The sequence below is a fragment of the Mobula hypostoma genome, chromosome 8, assembly GCF_963921235.1.
Source record: "Mobula hypostoma chromosome 8, sMobHyp1.1, whole genome shotgun sequence".
Taxonomy (NCBI): Eukaryota; Metazoa; Chordata; class Chondrichthyes; order Myliobatiformes; family Myliobatidae; genus Mobula; species Mobula hypostoma.
Genome location: NC_086104.1, coordinates 59,543,002 through 59,564,082, shown reverse-complemented (window position 1 = coordinate 59,564,082; position 21,081 = coordinate 59,543,002). Strand labels below are relative to the sequence as shown.

Below are 21,081 nucleotides of genomic sequence, written 5' to 3'. Positions count from 1 at the left end.
TCTTCACTCAGAGGGTGGTGAGAGTGTGGAAGTGATGGATGTGGGTTTGATTTCAGCACTTCAAAGAAGTTGCTGTACTTGGACGGGAGGGGCACGGAGAGCTATTGTCCAGCTGGAGGTCGATGGGACAAGCCAGAATAACAGTTCGGCATGGACGAGATAGGCCGAGAGATTGCTTTTGTGCTCGATGATGAAATTACAAAAATGTCGCAAATCATCAATAATTTGTGGTGGCATGGTGGTGTAGTGGTTGGTGTAACATTGTTGTTGTTCGTCCTTCGTAGTCGAAGATGACCATGGCTTCAAAGTCAAATGGGAGATTGGTGGCTGTGGGTCCGGAGGTGACTGATCAGGCCAATCTGGGCCCTGAAGGCTTGCCCACATGTGGGACACAAGAGGGTGGGTGCTGTGGTGGCAGTGGATGCTGCTCGGGCCTTGCGCACAGCACGCTTTCGTTGCGCCTCGATGATGCGCCTGACTTCAGCTGCACGGGCTCCTGTGGTGATCTTGCTGCGCCAAGCTGGACGGTCGAGGGCAAGCGTCTCCCACGTGTTGATGTCGACACCCAGGCCTTTGAGGGACACTTTGAGGCAGTCTTTGAAACGTTTCTTCTGCCCCCCGACTGAGTGCTTGCCCTGTCACAGTTCTCTGTACAGCAGCTGCTTAGGCAATCGGCTGTCTGGCATTCTGACCACATGTCCAGCTCACCTGGCTTGGGCTTTCAGCAGGAGGGTGTAGACGCTGCAGAACCCAGCTCGTTCCAGGATTTCCGTGCGGGGACTTTGTCCTGCCACCTGATGTGGAGGAGTCTGTGGAGACAGCTCAGGTGAAAGTGGTTGAGCTGTTTGGCGTGTCTGCTGTAGACAGTCCAGGTCTCGCTGGCGTAAAGGAGGGTGGTAAGGACCACTGCACAGTAGACCTTCAGCTTGGTGGTAAGGCTGAGTCCTCTCTGCTCCCAGACGTTCCCAAAGGCGGCGCTGGCTTTGGCAATCCTATTGTTGACCTCAGTGTCTATGTTCACTGCGCAAGAGGGTATGCTGCCCAGGTAGGTGAAGTTGTCGATTGCCTGGAGGTTCTGGCCCTTCACCGTGATGCGCGGTTCCTGGTATGGCTTTCCTGGGGCAGGCTGGTACATAACTTCGGTCTTTTTGGTGCTGATAGTGAGACCGAAGTTGTCGCAGGCTTGTGAGAAGCAGTCCATTTCACGCTGCATCTCCTGCTCTGTGTGGGCGTTGACTGCGCAGTCATCAGCAAACAACAAGTCTCTGATGACAGTCTCTCGCACCTTTGTAACTGCCTGCAGGCGCCTAAGGTTGAACAACCTGCCGTCAGTCCTGTACCTGACGTGGATTCCTTTTTCGTAGTTACAGAAAGCATCTGTCAGCATGGCAGAGAATACCATACTGAACAGAGTCGGGGCAAGAACGCAGCCTTGTTTGATGCCATTTGTCACTGGGAACGCCTCCGACTCGTTGCCGTCGTCCAGAACTTTCACCATCATACCGTCGTGGAACTGCCGGACGATTGTGATGAACTTGCTGGGGCAGCCAAACTTCTCCATGATCTTCCACAAGCCTTCTCTGCTGACCGTATCAAAAGCCTTGGTTAGATCGACAAAGGTCACGAAGAGGTCGCTGTGTTGCTCCCGGCATTTTTCCTGGAGTTGGTGCGCGGACATGATTTTTGCTGCGCGCCAACTGGTGTAACATTATCACAGTAACAGCAACCCAGGACCAATTTCCACTGCTAAGGTGTTTGTATGTTGGGTTTCCTTCGGGTGCTTGTTTACTCCCACATCCCAAAGATGGGTGGGTTACTAGGTCAACTGGTCACATGGGTGGTGTGGGCTCACTGGGCCAGAAGGGCTCTATTTCTGAATTAAGAAAAAAACAGCAATAATAGGTTGATTGTATATCAATGTGAAAATATAAATTATAAGGTTAACAATGAGCTTGTGAGGAACAGTCACCTGACCCCATCAATGGGCTCTGTAAACGGGTACAGCCAACACAACAATCTGGGCAACACTCACAGAATACTAGAGGAACTCAGCAGGCCAGGCAGCATCTATGGAAAAGAGTACAGTCGTTTGTTTACGGAGTACAGGATCTGCTGAAGGGTCTTGGCCCAAAACATCGATTGTACTCTTTTCCATAGATGCTGCCTGGCCTGCTGAGTTCCTCCAACATTTTGTGTGTGTTGCTTGGGTTTCCAGCATCTGTAGTTTTTCTCGTGTTTGTAATTCTGTAACAATATGGAGCTCTTTTGGATTTGAAGTTCAGTTGTATGAAATGGAACAAACCTGTGTCATGGAACAAACAAAAGAAGCTGAAAATGTGTCATTGAATGGAACTGAAAGCAGCAGATGGTTCGATTTCAAGCAAATATAATCCAAAAATTACCTCCATGAAAGCAGTGTACTTACTATTTTAATAACATATTTTGCATCATTCCCAACATCATTTGCTGAAGCAGGAGAGGCTAGAAATAAAAACAATAAAAAAAAACAAAATTAAACAATGCAGAGATTATTGACACAAAAATCCACCAGTGAATTCCCCACCCTATTCAAACCTCAGCTCTGACTGGGCAGTACTCTAATGCTTTTTCAGCAGTTAAATTTGCCAGTTTCATTCTCAAGCACTTGTAATCATCTACTTACTAAAGGAAAAGTGATATAAAACAAGGCTTTATATTGTGTTTAATCTGTGTAAACTGATTACAGAATAATATTTGTACTCGCAACCCTTCCACCACCAACTACAGATGGCATATCATGAAATTACAAATGTTGATCCTAAGTCAGTGCTGAATTAGTTATTTCAATCAATTAGTGCTGGCTTCAATAAAATCCAAGCACACACCATAATCCCAAAAACATTGCTGTTGCTCAGTTTGCAACAGGACAGAACTGAAACATGAGTATCATCAGCAAGGCAGATGAACTTAGAGCATGGATCAATACATGGATGTCAATACGTTACAGAGACTTGGATGTCTCAGGGGCAGGTGTGGCTGCTAAATGTGCTGGGCTTTAGACGTTTCAGATAGGACAGGGAGGGAGGTAAAACAGGTGGGGGAGTAGCACTGCTGATCAGTGATAGTATCGTCATCATCGTGACTATCCTTCGAGGTTGAGGATGATGGCCTTCGTTCTGTTGATTTATTTATGGGCTCTCAAGTGGCTTATGAGTCCAATCTTGTCTTTGAAAATTCTTCCGCATTTAGGACAAGTAGTTCCAGATGGCAGATCGGGCTTTGGTTGTTGCTGCCTCTCTTTCCATTTTCTTCTCTTTTCTTCTAATTCTGCACATCTGTTGGCTTCGAAAGTTGCTGTTCCTTCTCAGATGATAGCTTCCCAGAGTTTCCTGTCCTTGGCATTGGTTTCGCAATTGTTGATGTCGATGTTACATTTCTTCTTGTTGGCTTTTAAGATGTCTTTGAATCTCTTCTGTTGTCCGCCTCTTTTATGTTTGCCTTCTTTAAGCTGGGAGTAGAAGATTTGTTTCGGCAGACGTTCGTCTTTCATCCAAACAACGTGACCACTCCATCTTAGTTGGTTCTTGATGACGCAGGCTTCAATGCTTGTTGTTTTTGCTTCAACTAGCACACTGACGTTGGTTCTTCTATCTTCCCAGCTGATATTTAAGATGTTTCCAAGACAGCGTTGATGGAACTTTTCAAGTGCCTTCAGATGTCGTTGGTATGTTGACAAGGTTTCTGATGCATGCAGCAGCGTTGGGATTACCACTGTTTTGTACACTAACATTTTGGTGTCTGTTCGGATGTCATGATATCACAGCTGCAGAAAAGGAGGAAGTCACTCTATTGGGTGTTTTTTACAGACCCCCCCCCCCCCACAATAGTTACGGAGATATCGAGGAGTAGATAGGGAGGCAGATTCTAAAATGATGCAATAATAATAAGGTTGTAGTGATGGGTAATTTTAACTTTCCTAATATTGACTGTTATCTCCTCAGAGCAAAGGGTTTAGATGGGGTGGAGTTTGTTAACTGTGTTCAGTAAGGTTTCCTGACACAATATGTAGATAAGCCAGCTAGAGGAGAGGCTTGATCTGGTATTGGGAAATGAACCTGGTCAGGTGTCAGATCTCTCGATGGGAGAACACTTTGGAGGTGGTGATCACAACCATCTTCTTCACCATAGGGCTGGAGAGGGAAGGAGCAGAGATAGGGGGAAATATGATGCTATTAGGCAGGAACTTGGGAACAGATGTTCACGGGGAAATACACGGCAGAAATGTGGCAAATGTTCAGGGAACATTTGCATGGTGTTCTGCATAGGTATGTTCCATTGAGGCAAGGAAAGGATGGTAGGGTTAACAAACCATGGTGTACAAAGGATGTAGAAAATCTAGTTAAGAAGAAAAGAAAAGCTTACAAAAGGTTCAAGAAGCTAGGTACTGTTAGAGCTCTAGAAAATTACAAAGGTACCAGTAAGGAGCTCAAGAATGAAATTAGGAGAGTTAGAAGGGGCTATGAGAAGGCCTAGGTGAGCAGGATTAAGGAAAACCCCAAGGCCTTCTACAAGTATGTGAAGAGCAAGAGAATGAGCTGTGAGAATAGGACCAATCAGGAGCGACAGTGGAAACATGCGCATGGAGCTGGAGGAGCTAGCAGAGGAATTTAACGAATACTTTGCTTCAGTATTCATCCCTGAAAAGGACCTTGGCAATTGTGCGGATGACTTACAGCGGACTGAAATGCTTGAGTATACAGACATTAAGAATGAGGATGTTCTGGAGATTTTGAAAGGCATTAAGTTAGATAAGTCATCGGAACTGGACAAGACATACCCCAGGCTATGGTGGGAAACCAGGGAGGATATGGTAATGATCTTTGCATCATCAATAGGGACAGGAGAAGTACCAGAGGATTGGAAGTTTGTGAATTTTGTTCCCTTGTTCAAGAAAAGGAGTAGAGGTAACCCAGGAAATTATAGACCAGTGAGTCTTACTTCAGTGGTGGGCAAGTTGTTGGAGAAGATCCTGACAGGCAGGATCTACGAGCATTTGGAGAGACATAATCTGATTAGGGATCAACACACACAAAAAATGCTGGTGAACGCAGCAGGCCAAGCAGCATCTATAGGAACAGGTACAGTCGACGTTTCGGGCCGAGACCCTTCGTCAGGACTAACTGAAAGAGGAGATAGTAAGAGATTTGAAAGTGGGAGGGGGAGGGGGAGATCCGAAATGATAGGAGAAGACAGGACAGGGAGGGATGGAGCTAAGAGCTGAAACGTCGACTGTACCTCCTCCTATAGATGCTGCCTGGCCTGCTGCATTCACCAGCATTTTTTGTGTGTGTTGCTTGAATTTCCAGCATCTGCAGATTTCCTTGCGTTTGCTGATTAGGAATAGTCAGAATGGCTTTGTCAAGAGCAGGTCATACCTTACAAACGTGACTGAATTCTTTCAGGATGTAACAAAACACATTGATGAAGGTAGAGCAGTTGATGTAGTGTATATAGATTTCAGTAAGGCATTTAATAAGGTACCCCATGCAAGGCTCATTCAGAACACAATGAGGCATAGGATCCAAGGAGACCTTGCTTTGTGGATGCAGAATTGGCTTGCCCACAGAAGGCAAAGGGTGATTATAGATGGTTCGTATTCTGCATGGAGGAAGGTGACCAGTGGTGTTCCACAGGGATCTGTTCTAGGACCCCTCCTCTTGTGATTTTTGTAAGTGACCTGGATGAAGAAGTGGGGGTGGGGGGGTTAGTAAATTTGCTGATGACACAAAAGTTGGGGGTGTTGTGGATAGTCAGGAGGATTGTCAGAGTTTACAGTGCAACATAGATTGCATGCAGAACTGGGCTGAGAAGTGGCAGATGGACTTCAATGCAGATAAGTGTGAAGTGATTAATTTTGGTAGGTCAAATTTGAAGACAGAATATAATACTGATTGTAAAACGCTTGGCAGTGTGGACGATCAGAGAGATCTTGGGGTCCATGTGCACAGGATACTCAAAGCTGCTACGCAAGTTGACAGTGTTGTTAAGAAGGCGTATGATGTGCTGGCCTTCATCAACTGTGGGATTGAATTCAAGAGCCATAAGGTAATGTTACAGCTATATAAGACCTTAGTTAGACCCCACTGTGTTCATTTCTGGTCACCTCACTACAGGAAGGATGTGGATACTATAGAAAGAGTTCAGAGAAAATTTACAAGGATGTTGCCTGGATTGGAGAGTATGCCTTATGAGAATAGTTTGAGTGAACTTGATTTTTTCCTCTTTGGAGCGACAGAGGATGAGAGGTGACCTGATAGTGGTGTATAAAATGATGAGAGGCATTGATTGTATGGCTAGCCAGAGGCTTTTTCCCAGGGCTAAAATGGCTAACATGAGGAGACATAGTTATAAGGTGCTTGGAAGTAAGTACAAAGGGTATGTCTGAGCTAAGTTTTTCCACACAGAGTGTGGTGGATGTGTGGAATGCACTGCCAGTGATGATGGTGGAGGTGGATACAATAGGGTCTTTTAAGAGACTCAGATAGGTACATGGAGCTTAGAAAAGTAGAGGCGAGTTCTATGCAGTTTCTAAAGTAGGTTACATGGTCCATACAACATTGTGGGCTAAAGGGCCTGTAATGTGCTGTAGATTTCTATGTTAACTATCCTTAATTAGTTTAGAAACCAAAGTTTATTGTCAAGTATTACTGTTATTATCAATTGTTAAGTAAAATCAGTTGAATATTGTAGTTAAAGGAATATAAATTAGAACAATATTATGTTTCCATTATGACTCAATGTTTCACTGGTATACACCTGTCAGTTTCTCAGTAATTAAATATATTTCAGCATTTAATACATCAAAAAGATATTTCCAACCAAAAATATTTAAGTTGTAGAACCTCATGAGCTCTCAACACACCTGGCTGCACCATGTCATGCTCAGGTAATCTGATCTGCCTGTTTTGACAGCTTCCAGCACCATGCTTTTTGAGTCAAGATCACAAATTTGCACCAAGTTTGCTCAATCTTTGATGCTGGTGTCAATATTTTCCAAAACACATCAAATTGGCCACTTAACATCTGCCAGAGACCAAAACTACGCTTACTGTGCAAAAAGAGCAACTGAGTAAACTTTTGCGGACTGATGTATTTATTGGAAATAAAAGACTTTGCTGTTTTGTTCTAATCCCTTGGAATACTTACGCTCCTATTCTGTCAGGAACAATATCAGGTTTGCTGGCCACTATTACTGGGGCTCCAATAAGTGACTGATAGTTCTAAGATAATAAGGCAAAAACTACACTTCACTGGACTGTTGTCAAATAACTTGGCTCACCTTATAAATGTGTTGAATTTCATTGCACTTACAAAAATTTATCTGGATAATAATATCATGAACTAATAATCTTTCTCTCTGTTTCTGGATAACACTGTCTTATAGCTTAGAGTTATCCAGGAATGGAGAGAAAGTATATTCTGAATTAGGGTTTAATATGGATGGAATTGATCATACAATTGATACAACGAATTAATAAATAAAATTAAAATTAACGAAGAACATCCCTCACACTTTGCTTTTCATTAACTGCCACAAGCAATACTAGGAGCAATGCATCTTGCAGGGAATAATGCGGTTTTGGACACACTTTTCCCACAGGACGAAAGTCAAAAGCTTTATAGCTACATTAGTAGACTGAGTTTCCCCTTGATGTTGAAGAAAACTAAATGGAGACTCATCAGAATATCAGGATGGATTCAGTTTGTGATACTCTGAGGTTCCTTGCCACCACATAGCTCTCTGATGCAAAGCAACCTCCCAGTAAAACAATAAATACTGAATGTTTGTTGACCGTGAATCACTTAAAAAGCTCAGGCTGTCTCAACAAAGAAACTGTGCAAAAAGATATTCTTTACCTAAGTGAATCAGTCCAAATCCACCGCTGCCAATAACTTTCCCAAGTTTCCAATGTCTTTTCTCAGAATCTGTCAGAACCAATCCCACAGGCAGGGGTTCAGGAAGCTTCTTTCGTGTGGTGCCCTTGGGCGGCATAATTCCTATAAAGAACAAGACTGGTGTTACTTTTGTATGTGGAAGCTGAAAAAGGAATTAGCACTTATTTCAAGGGTTCTGTTGACCATAATCTTTTTGCTCACTTTCCCACAATTGTTTATGCTAATGCCTTATGATTCAGAGAATAAAGAGCCCCTCCATCTACCTATCCAAGTCCTTCCTAAATAACCCTATTGTACCTGCCTCAATCATCTTCTGGAAATTCATTCCATGTACTCACCACTCTCTGCATGAAAAAGGTGCCCTCCAGAGTCCTTTTTAAATCTTTACCCTCTCATCATAAACCTATGCCACGTAGTTTTGGACTCCCCTACCATGTGGAAAAGATTTTTACTGTTCACCATATAAATGCTTCTCATAATTTTAGATATTTCTCTTAAAGTCACCACCCATTCTATATTCCAAGGTATATAGACTGGCCAACCTCTCCCTTTAACCTAGGACTTCTAGTTCTGGCAACATCTCTGTAAATCGTCTCTGCATGCTTTCCAGTTTAACCACATCCTTCTTATAGCAGGGGTGATTAAAACTATACATAATACTCCAAATGTGGCCTCTCCAAAGACTTTTACAAATGTAACACAATGTCCCAACCCTAAATTCAATGCCCTGACTGAAGAAGGCCAGTGTATTAACACATCTGTTCTCACCCCATCCTTCTGCCAGCCTACTAGGAATAGGGTTCCCCTTGTCCTCACCTACCACCCCACCAGCCTCCTGGTCCAACATATAATTCTAGGTAACTTCTGCCACCTCCAACGGGATCCCACCACTAAGCACATCTTCCTCCACCCCCCCTCACTTTCCGCAGGGATCACACCCTACGCGACTCCCTTGTCCATTCGCCCCCCCCTCAATCCCTTCCCACCGATCTCCCTCTCGGCACGTATCCTTGTCAGCGGAACAAGTGCTACACATGCCCTTACACTTCCTCCCTCACTACCATTCAGGGCCCCAGACACTCCTTCCAGGTGAGGCGAGACTTCATCTGTGAGTCGGCTGGGGTGATATACTGCATCCAGTGCTCCCGATGCTGCCTTCTATATATTGGCAAGACCTGACGCAGATTGGGAGACCGCTTTGCTGAACACCTACGCTCTGTCCACCAGAGAAAGTAGGATCACCCAGTGGCCACACATTTCAATTCCATGTCCCATTCCCATTCTGATATGTCTATCCACTGCCTCCTCTACTGTAAAGATGAAGCCACACTCAGGTTGGAGGAACAACACCTTATATTCCGTCTGGGTAGCCTCCAACCTGATGGCGTGAACAGTGACTTCTCTAACTTCCGGTAATGCCCCACCTCCCCCTCGTACCCCACCCATTATTTATTTCCTCTCACTATACTCCTTGCCCATCCTCTGGGCTTCCCCACTCCCCCTTTCTTTCTCCCTGGGCCTCATGTCCCATGATCCTCTCATATCCCTTTTGCCAATCACCTGTCCAGCTCTTGGCTCCATCCCTCCCCCTCCTGTCTTCTCCTATCATTTTGGATCTCCCCCTCCCCCTCCCACTTTCAAATCTCTTACTATCTCTTCTTTCAGTTAGTCCTGACGAAAGGTCTCGGCCCGAAACATTGACTGTACTTCTTCCTAGAGATGCTGCCTGGCCTGCTGCGTTCACCAGCAACTTTTATGTGTGTTCCAGTGTATTAAAAGCCCTTTTCACTGCTGTTTAATTGTGATGCCACTTTCAATGGGCTATGCACTTGTACTCCTAAATCTCTCTGTTCCATTGCACTAGCATTCACAGTGTAAGCCCTATGGTGGTTTGATTTCCCAAAACGCATCACCTCATTTTTACCTGTACTGAAATCCATTTGCCACTCCTTGGCCCACTTCCCTAACTGATCAAGATCCCCTTGCGATCTATGATAACTTCACCATCAACAGCACCTAATTTCGTGGCATCCACGAATTTACTGTACAAAACTCGTACTCAATACATTTATATAAATAACGAAAACAAGGGTCCCAACAACAAACCCTGCAGCACACTAGTCATCAGCCTCCATTCCAAGAAACTTCAACCACCATCCACTCTTCCTAGATTCAAACCAATTTCGAATCCACCTACCTTTCTCAGGATTCCATGGGATCTAATACTCCAGACCAACCTACCATGTGGGACCTTGTTAAAGGCCTTACCAAACTCCAAATAGGTAACATTTGCTACCCAACATTCGTCTTCCCTTTTGGTTACCTCTTTAAAGAACTCTAAGAGATTCATCAAACATGACTTCCCACGCACACAGCAAGCTCCTCCTGAACAGACTCTTGTCTATCCAAATGCTGGTAGATCCTGTCTTCTCAGAATTCCCTCCAGAAACTTCCCCACTACCGATCTCAGACAGGCTGTTATCCTCTGGCACGTCCTTGCTCCCGTTATTGAACAATAGAACATTAGCCACCTTCCAGTTCTCGGCACCTTTACCAGGAGCTATCGGATATTTAATACTATTACAGCAACTCGGTTCAATGCCACCATTGCCTGAGTTTGTATATTCTCTCTGTGACCACGTAGGTTACCTCTGGGTGCTCCAGTTTCCTTCCCCACTCCGAAGGTGTGCCGGTTAGGGTTAGCAAGTTGTGGGCATGCTATGTCTGCACCAGAAGCATGGCAACACTTCCAGGCTGCCCGCCCACACATCCTTGGGCAGTGCTGGTTGGTTGGTTAACACAAACATTGTACATTTCGATGTACATATAACAAATAAGGCTAATTATTAATGTTAAATACCTTCAAAATTAGCTCTCCTTCAGTTTAGGACCCTAACCTGTAGACCTGTTTAATCCTTTTTCATCACTACTTCAAAATTAATCGAATTATGGTCACTATACTGTTGCTGACAGACCTCCCTAACTACCACTTCAATTGCTTGCCCTGCCTATCCCCAAGAGGAAGTCCAGGATTACACCTTTCTAACTAGGACCTTCTATATTTTGACTCGGGAAACTTTCCTTGATGCATTTTACAAATTCCACCCCATCCAGGTCCCTAACCCTCAGGGTGGCTCAGTCAATAACGAGGAATTTAAAATCTCCTAGTATTACAATCCTAATATTCTTACAGCTAAGCACAATTTCTCTACATACCTGCTCCTCAAATTCCCACTGGCTATTGGAAGTCTGTAATACATTCCTACTAGAGTGACTATTGGTGCTCTGTAATACATCCTCACTAGAGTGACTATTGGAGGTCCGTAATACATCGCCACTAGAATGACTATTGGAGGTCTGTAATACATCCTCACTAGAGTGACTATTGGAGGTCTGTAATACATCCCCACTAGAGTGACTATTGGAGGTCTGTAATACATCGCCACTAGAGTGACTATTGGAGGTCTGTAATACATCCTCACTAGAGTGACTATTGGAGGTCTGTAATACATCCCCACTAGAGTGACTATTGGAGGTCTGTAATACATCCCCACTAGAGTGACTATTGGAGGTCTGTAATACATCCCCACTAGAGTGACTATTGGAGGTCTGTAATACATCCCCACTAGAGTGACTATTGGAGGTCTGTAATACATCCTCACTAGAGTGACTATTGGAGGTCTGTAATACATCCCCACTAGAGTGACTATTGGAGGTCTGTAATACATCCCCACTAGAGTGACTATTGGAGGTCTGTAATACATCCCCACTAGAGTGACTATTGGAGGTCCATAGTACATCCCCACTAGAGTGACTATTGGAAGTCTGGAGTACATCCCACAAGAGTGAATATAGGAGGTCTGTGTTACATCCCCACTAGAGTGACTAATGGAGGTCTGTAGTACATCCCCACTAGAGTGACTATTGGAGGTCTGTAATACACCTCCACTAGAGTGACTATTGGAGGTCTGTAATACATCCCCACTAGAGTGACTATTGGAGGTCTGTAATACATCCCCACTAGAGTGACTATTGGAGGTCTGTAATACATCCCCACTGGAGTGACTATTGGAGGTCCATAGTACATCCCCACTAGAGTGACTATTGGAAGTCTGGAGTACATCCCACAAGAGTGAATATAGGAGGTCTGTGTTACATCCCCACTAGAGTGACTAATGGAGGTCTGTAGTACATCCCCACTAGAGTGACTATTGGAGGTCTGTAATACACCTCCACTAGAGTGACTATTGGAGGTCTGTAATACATCCCCACTGGAGTGACTATTGGAGGTCCATAGTACATCCCCACTAGAGTGACTATTGGAAGTCTGGAGTACATCCCACAAGAGTGAATATAGGAGGTCTGTGTTACATCCCCACTAGAGTGACTAATGGAGGTCTGTAGTACATCCCCACTAGAGTGACTATTGGAGGTCTGTAATACACCTCCACTAGAGTGACTATTGGAGGTCTGTAATACATCCTCACTAGAGTGACTATTGGAGGTCTGTGTTACATCCCCACTAGAGTGACTATTGGAGGTCTGTGTTACATCCCCACTAGTGACTATTGGAGGTCTGTAATACATCCCCACTAGAGTGACTATTGGAGGTCTGTAATACATCCCCACTAGAATGACTATTGGAGGTCTGTAATAGAGTGACTATCCCTTCATTGCTTCTGAGTTCACACATATGGCCAGACTTAACAATCCCCCATGGATGGCATCTCTAAGTACTGCTGTTACTGTTTGGTCTCTCATTAAAAAGATAACTCCCCCTCCTCTCTAATTTATCTTTCAAATCTGAACTATCTGTATTCTGGAATACTGAGCTGCCAACCTGCCCCTCTCTCTGCCGGGTTTGCATTATGGCTAATAATATTCTGGACTCAATCTATGCTTTCAGTTTGTACAACTTACCTGTTATGAAATAAATGCAGTTTAACCGAATATTTCTTTCGTCGTCTTTATTCTGCCCCTGAACATCCTGATTACTTGACTTGCTCTTGGTGGCTAGTGCTTAATCCCATGACTGCCCTGCTCAGAGTCCCATCCCACTGTCAGTCTAATTTAAACCATCTCATGTAACATTTGCAAATTTCTCTGCAAGGATACTGATTTCTCTCTGATTTAAGTACAACCTATCCCCCTTAGAATATAGAACAGTACAGCACAAAACAGGCTCTTCGGCCTATGGTTTATTCCAACATTTCACCCTACTCTGGGATCAATCTAACCCTTCCCTCTTACACAGCCCTCCAGTTTTCTTTCATCCATGTGCCTATCTAATTTCTTAAATGTGCCCAATGCATATACCTTTATTACCACCCCGGCAGTGTGCGCTGCAGACCCACCGCTCTGTGTAATGAACTTGCCTCTCACATCCACCTTACACTTTGCTCCCGACACCTTAAAGTTATGCCTGCTCACATTAGTCATTTTCGCCCTGGGAGAGTCTCTGGTTGTCCACTCAATTTATGCCTCTTTATCATCTTGTACACTTCTATCAAGTCAGCTGTCATTTTCCTTTACTCTAAAGAAAAAAGCCCTAGCTCACTCAACCTATCCTCACAAGACTCCAGTCAGTTCAGATGGGAAACAATACCTCTTCCACAATCACCATCAGCACACGTGCCCCCTGGCTCTACTCACTTTATACTTATGACTGTGAGGATAACCACAGCTCCAATGCCGTACGTAGTTTGCTGGTGACATCACTGATGTTGGCCCAGTCAAAGGTGGTGATGAATCAGCATAAAGAAGGGAGACTGAAGATCTGGCTGAGTGGTGCCACAACAATGACCTTTCACTCAATGTCAGCAAGACCACGGAGCTGATTATTGACTTCAGAAGGAAACGGTAGGTCCTCAAGCCAGATCTTAATGGGGGATCGGAGATGGAGAGGGTCAGCAACTTTAAATTCCAGGGTGTTATCATTTCAGAGGATCTGTCCTGTCCAGCAAAAATGCTATTACAAAGAAATTATGGCAGGTCCTCTACTTTCTCAGGAGTCTGTGAAGATTCAGCATGACATCTAAAATGCTGAAAAACTTGTATAGATATAGATGTGTAGTGGAGAGTATATTGGCTGGCTGCATCATGACCTGGTATGGAAATACCAATGTCCTTGAATGGAAAATGTATACAATCCATTACGGGTAAAGCCCTCTACATCACTGTGCATGTTTACAAGGAGTGCTATTAGAGGAAAGCAGCAACCATCATCAAGGACCCCACCATCTAGGCCACGCTCTCTTCTCACAGCTGCCATTAGGAAGGAGGTACAGGAGCCTCGGGACCCACACCACCAGATTCAGGAACAGTTATTACCCCTCAACCATCAGGCTCTTGAACCAGAGAGGATAACGACACTCAACACAACATCGAACTATTCCCACAACCGATGGACTCACTTTTAAGGACCCTTCATTTCATGTTTTCAATATTTATTAATTTTTTTTTTCTTCTTTCTTTTTTATTTGTACAGTTTGTTGTTTTATGCACACTGGTTGCCGGCCAGTCTGGTGGATGTGGTCTTTCACTGATTCTATTGTGTTTCTTCTATTTACTGTGAATGTCTGCAAGAAAATTAATCTCAGATTTGTCTCTAAATCTTCCATGTCCTTCCTATAATGTACAGGTATAGGTCACCCATTGCTCCAGAGATCCCAATAGTCCAAGGCTGTAAATACCTGACCTGTGCAGCAGCTGCTCCGCCACGCATTCAACTGGCCTACCCTCCTATTTCCGATCTTGCAGGCATGAGGCCCTGGGAATGATTTGGAGATCACTACCCTCAAGGTCCTGCTTTTTAACTTCTTACCTAACTCCCCATCCTCATTCTGCAGGACCTTATCTACAGTGCAATAAAATGTACTTACCTCCCTTGGAAGTTTCTATGTTTTAGTTCTCTTGCAGACTGCATCAGGTTTTCCTCCAGGATTTCCCTATATTTTGCTGCATTCATTTAATCCTCTACCTTCACAAGCCTTCCAGGGCCCACTGCAGTGAAGCATCCCTACAGCATGATGCAGCTACCACCATGCTTCATGGTAGGGATGGTGTGATTTTGATGATGGGCGGTGTGTGGCTTACGCCAAACATAGTGTTTAGTCTAATGGCCAAAGAGCTCAATTTTGGTTTCATCAGACTATGGAACCTTCCTCCAGCTGACTTCAGAGTCCCTCACATGCCTTCTGGCAAATTCTAGCCAAGATTTCATGTGAGTTTTTCAACAGTGGCTTTCTCTTTGCCACTCGCCCATAAAACTATAACTGGCGTAGCACCTGGGTAACAGTTATCTGCGCAGTCTCTTCCATCTCAGCCACTGAAGCTTGTAACTCCTCCAGAGTTGTCATAGGTCTCTTGGTGGCCTCCCTCACTAGTCTTGCACGGTCACTCAGTTTTTGAGGATAGCTTGCTCTTGACAGATTTACAACTGTGCCATATTCTTTCCATTTCTTGATGATTGACTGAACTGTACTCCAAGGGATGCTCAGTGACTTGGAAATTTTCTTATCTCCATCTCCTGACTTGTGTTTTTCAATAACGTTTTCGCGGAGCTGCTTGGAGTGTTCTTTTGTCTTCACGGTGTAGTTCTTAACCAGGATACTGACTCACCAGCAGTTGGACCTTCCAGATACATGTGTATCTTTACCACAATCAATTGAAACACCTTGACTGCACACAGGTCTCCAAAAACAGATCTCAATTTAACTAATTACGTGACTTCTAAAACCAATTGGCTGCAACAGTGATGATTTGCTGTCATATTAACAGGGTGAACACTTAAAGCAATCAATTATTTTGTGTTTTATATTTGTAATTAATTTAGATCACTTTGTAGAGATCTGTTTTCACTTTGGCACGGAAGGATCTTTTTCTGTTGATTAGAGTCAAAAAAAGCCAAATTAAATCCGCTATGATTCAACATTGTAAAACAATAAAACATGAAAACTTCCAAAGAGAGGGTGAATACTTTTTCTCCACATTGTATGTCATTTACACCAAAATGTACACCAACCACTGTCTGTTCACTCGACATCTCACAAATATGCTGCAACAACTCAGAGATATCTTTAACCATTGCAACAGGGAGGCCAACACATGATCACGGTGTCTCTTCTGAGGCAACACGCTCTCCTGTATGTCCCCCTCATGTTCAGTATCCTATCACTATTCCTCTATCTGACTGCACTTTTTCCCTCTGAACTGGTCACAGTGCCAGAGACTTGACTGCAACTGCCAGCCACACAAAGATCAACCTTCATTCCTCCCCACCCCCAACAGTGTCCAAAGAGTTATACCTACTAGTGCTCACCTATCTATCCGAAGCTTCTATCTTGGTTGTTATCCCCTTAGTATAAGACTACAAAGGTTCAAAGGTTAATTTATCAAAGCATGGATCCATATACAACACTGAAATTTTAGTCTTCTCTAGATAGCCATGAAACAAAGAACATGAAAATTGTTCAGAGAGAAACATCAAGCCCACCCACTCCCCCCCAGCACAAAAAAGAACAGCATCCTGAAGATCAATCCCCAAAACCCCCTTCCCTACACAAAAATGGAACAAGAACATCGACCCCCAAAGAAACCCTCCCCCACACAAAAAACTAACAGAACATCAAATGCCAAGTCTCCTACCTTCGCACAACAGAACGGAAAAAAAGCGGGTGATAAAAAAAAACAGTATATAAAGACCATAAGTCTGAAAAAAAGTCCACAGTCCATAAACGCAATAGTCCAATCCATAAACGCAAAACCATGACACCATCCTACGATATCACCAACATTCCTTGAAAGAGAGGACACCACATGAGGCAGAGAAGTCTATCCCCTGCCACAGCGAGCCACACAGCGTTAGGCCGCTCACAGACTCCTTCTCCTGCAGCAATCAGAAGGAAGACAGTAGGTGCTGAACTCTCACTCGCCTTCTGCATTTGCCTCAATCTTTCTCGATGCTTTAATCGTCAATTAATGAGCGCTTCAACTGGAAAAATGGAGTTGAATATCAGCTCATGCACCATCTCGAAGTTTCTTCACATCAAGGCCATCCGAGTGCGCGCTCGCTTCCCAGAATCTTCTCGGAGACATAAAGCACTGGTTCACTCAAACGGACTCCAAGCTGTAAGTTGCAGGCTCTAACAGTCACAGAAACACTCTTATGGTGAAAAACAGATATTAGAAAAGTAAAAAAGACATTTTCATGAGCTCAGTGTCCCAGATGATCCTAAATACATCCAACTCCAGTCCAGACATCAACAACAAGCAATTCATTTGGTTGAAGTTTATCCTATATTGAAAGGGAATTAAGTAATAGATTATGGTTATTGACGATGCAATAGTAATGAGATGCAGAGAGTAAAGCTGTTTAGGGTCATCCACAGATAAAATTTTACACGCCTGTGCACTATTAGTTTACAAAATGGAAGGTGCAGGGGTGGGCATTTGGAAACATTACTTTAAATAATGCTGCACTGAATTAACTGGAAAAATCATCATCCATTCCTAGTGGGCATAAACTTGCCACTGTTTTGAAATACTATAAAGAAAATATTGATTCTGATACAGAGTATGGCTGTGTACTTCGAAGGCTTAACTTCTGAAGCACAGGAATCTCACCCCAAATCAGAATTAGGGTATGTCTACCATTTAATATGCGGGACAGGGAAAAGAAGAGCTACAAAGCCAACAGGACTCTATTGTGGTAAATGATAATAATTAATATCATGTTAAATCTTGCACAAGGGATTGTGGAAAGAAAACTTCCATTGAAAACTAATTAAGGGTTAATGGAATTTCCCTCCAGTTCTGCCAAGACTGGCAAACTGCATCTTGTTGATAACGTATACAGCCACTGACATGAAATAGCTCTCATCCACTGAATGCCGAAAGGCCACACCACCCCAATTGCAGACAATTCCTCCACCCAGTATCCATCACCAGATCTCATTCTCTTAAACTAGACCCCTCTCCATCCCTACCACTCCCTTTGCTCAGCTGTGGATGTCACACTATGAGCTACCCCATGTAAAGCCCAGCATCTCACTCTCCCCCCTTCCAACCCACCATGCAATACCCCACAACGTGCACCACTCCTTCTAGAGCAACAGGTGGGCATGCATGAATCACATCCTGTATGTGAGCACATATAGCCCACACACAAAGGTCACAAATCATTTAGCAATAAATCTTGTTGATTCTGCATATCCTTCCAACTTCTTTGCCATGAAAGGCCTGTACAAATATGTCAGGAGTAGTTAACCTGTAGAATGTTAGACATAGTTACGGCCATGATTGACAATACACGAATATCCACGAACTGAAGCCAAGCTTCTTCCGAGTTTCCGTTTGGGTTTGGAGATGACGGGCATTCTTAACATCGTATCCATAGTTTCAGTTTCATTTCCACCAACGGATACGCGAGTACTGCAAGATTCTGCTCGCCGACAAAGAATTAACACCTCAAGCCTATCCTAATGTTGTAAATCGCCTATTTTTAATTAATTAAACGGGAGGCTCATTCATTATTTAGTCCGCGGCCAAAATAAATAATACCGAAAACGCTGCAAATACTAGATAGGAGAAAAGTAGTTTCGCACTGCTGTGATCTGATTTGGTGAGTGTTCCGCCCAACTATTTTTTGGCCTTTATTACTCCAGTTTAAACATGGTCACTCTTCGTTAATTTCTCACTAATCGTTTTAAAGTCTACCTTTCACATTTTCATGGCCTCTTGTTAGTGCTTTACATCACCGGACTACTAAAAACAAAAGCTTAACGACAAAAAGAATACATTTTGTTGAAGATAAATCGACGAACTTTCCAGCTGGCCGGAAACTCAGGGCGCGCAGACCCGGACCGCTTGATTGACAGCTGCCGGCTCCGAGCGCCGAGCCTCAGGCCGGGAACACAGAATGTAAGCGCTTTGCCCGAGTAGAGTTAGGGACTCTGCAGAGAGCAAAATGCCGCAGTCGCTACCTGAGAAAACGTTTAAATCTTTTAGTCCCATTACCTTTCCGTACTGAATAGTAGTTGGAACTGACGTCCTTCCTGGGAACTCGAGTAGCGACGCTTGGATACCGCCAGAAATTCTCCCGAAGCGTGGAGCTGCTTAGGATTTTTGAATAAATTATTTCAGTTCCACTGAGGAACCGAAACTGAAGAGCAGTTTACAGATGAGAATAAACTTTACATAAGTTTGTAGGAAAGTGGGAAGATGAGGGACAACGCCAGTATCTTGATTTTGTCCTAAACCACGCTGCAACAAAGGTGAAATGAGCAACGCACCCAGCACTTGTTGCGAAGTGCAGGAGCGAATGCTGGGACTCGGGAGCAGCCGACCCGAGTACCGAAAGACTGTACACTAAAGCTCCGAGAATCTATCGGACCCAAACACAGTTTACTTTCACTTCCTTGCCTATCACGCAGTGATACAATATTTTTCTTTCAAGTGCATTTAATGTAGCGGGAAATATACAGGAACTCCGGACCTCAGACACAGATGTAAGCCTCTTTACCTTTCCGACCCCTGGTGGTTCAGATCCAAACCACAGTCTGCACCCCTGCGTTGTCCGTACTCGGGACATCAACTCTTACTGAGCTAATGAGTAAGGCAAATGTTCGGGTATTTGAACAAGGTGCTGAGTTGTTTTTCGAGTTCTACTGGATTATGCAGCAATGCGTATGGTCTTTAGTAGTTCTGCTCCAATCCAGTACAAGACGTAAACAACAGGAATTCTGCAGATGCTGGAAATTCAAGCAACACACATAAAAGTTGCTGGTGAACGCAGCAGGCCAGGCAGCATCTCTAAGAAGAGGTACCAAGCCAGTACAAGACGTTGCGCTTTTGGGGACTTGTATCACTGAATTGATTTTTCCGGATGCCGCTGATTGATTCCTGCATGGGCTGGTTCCCTTCCTTCATGGTTTCCATTTGTCATCATCTAAAGCACCAAGTTTGATGCTTAACGCTACCCTACCTGTCTGGTGCAACCCTTCAGGAACCCAGTGTCTCATCTATTGTTCACAAAGTTTCACATCAATGGCCCTGTTCCTCCACCACCCAGTTAAATCCTTCTTTGAGTGCTCACTGTTCCAACGGGTTGGGGGGGGGGTCCATGGTAGAGTAGCAATGCTATTACAGCTGGGGGGGGGGGCGGTTGGAGTTCAATTCTGACATCTGGAAGGGAGTTTCTACGTCCTCCCGTGAATGTGTGAGTTTCCTCCGAGTGCTCCAGTTTCCTCTCCCAGTCCAAAGACATACCAGTTAGTAGGTTAATTGGTCACTGTAAGCTACCTAGTGATTAGGCTAAGGTTAAATCGGTGGCCAGGTTGCTGGCGGATTGGCTCGAAGGGCTGGAAGGGCCTGTTCTGAGCTGTGTCTGTAAATAAAGTAAACGGACTTGGTTCTTCAGAATCCTAATCTCTTATCACTATTCTTCCGGTCACAATATTAATAGCTGAACTTTTCACACAAAGCTCTAGCCCTTCCAGCTGATATATCCTAAACCTCCTATTAACCATAAGACCATAAGATATAGGAGCAGAAGTAGGCCATTCGGCCCATTGATTCTGCTCGGCCATTCAATCATGGGCTGATCCAATTCTTCCAGTCATCCCCACTCCCCATACCCTTTGATGCCCTGGCTAATCAAGAACCTATCTATCTCTGCCTTCAATACACCCAATGACTTGGCCTCCACAGCCACTTGTGGCAACAAATTCCACAGATTTACCAGCCTCTGACTAAAGTAATTTCTCTGCATCTCTGTTCTAAATGGACATCCTTCAATCCTGAAGTCGTGCCCTCTTGTCCTAGAATCCCCTACCATGGGAAGTAACTTTGTCATATCTAATCTGTTCAGGCCTTTTAACATTCAGAATGTTTCTATGAGATCCCCCCTCATTCTCCTGAACTCCAGGGAATACAGCCCAAGAGCTGCCAGGCGTTCCTCATACAGTAACCCTATCAATCTTGTAAATCTTCTCTGAACCCTCTCCAACGTCAGTATATCTTTTCTAACATAAGGAGCCCAAAACTGCACACAATACTCCAAGCAACACACATCAAAGTTGCTGGTGAATGCAGCAGGCCAGGCAGCATCTCTAGGAAGAGGTACAGTCGACGTTTCTGTCCTGACGA

General features: G+C 44.1%; 1 protein-coding gene across 6 annotated transcripts in view; it reads right to left on the bottom strand.

The window, feature by feature from the left end:
• Positions 1–19,454, bottom strand: part of LOC134350565 (serine/threonine-protein kinase VRK1-like) — a 102,161-nt gene extending 82,707 nt beyond the window's left edge. Inside the window, exons 1-4 of one of the 6 annotated variants that reach the window (XM_063055930.1) lie at positions 18,652–18,887; positions 16,582–17,230; positions 7,897–8,037; positions 2,426–2,481 (exon numbers count right to left, since the gene is read on the bottom strand). In XM_063055930.1, the coding sequence (XP_062912000.1) occupies positions 2,426–2,481; positions 7,897–8,037; positions 16,582–16,711 (327 nt within the window). In that variant the 5' untranslated portion in view covers positions 16,712–17,230; positions 18,652–18,887. The other 5 variants (XM_063055931.1, XM_063055934.1, XM_063055932.1 and 2 more) reach the window with 5 other exon arrangements.
• Between the last annotated feature and the right edge of the window lie 1,627 nt (positions 19,455–21,081).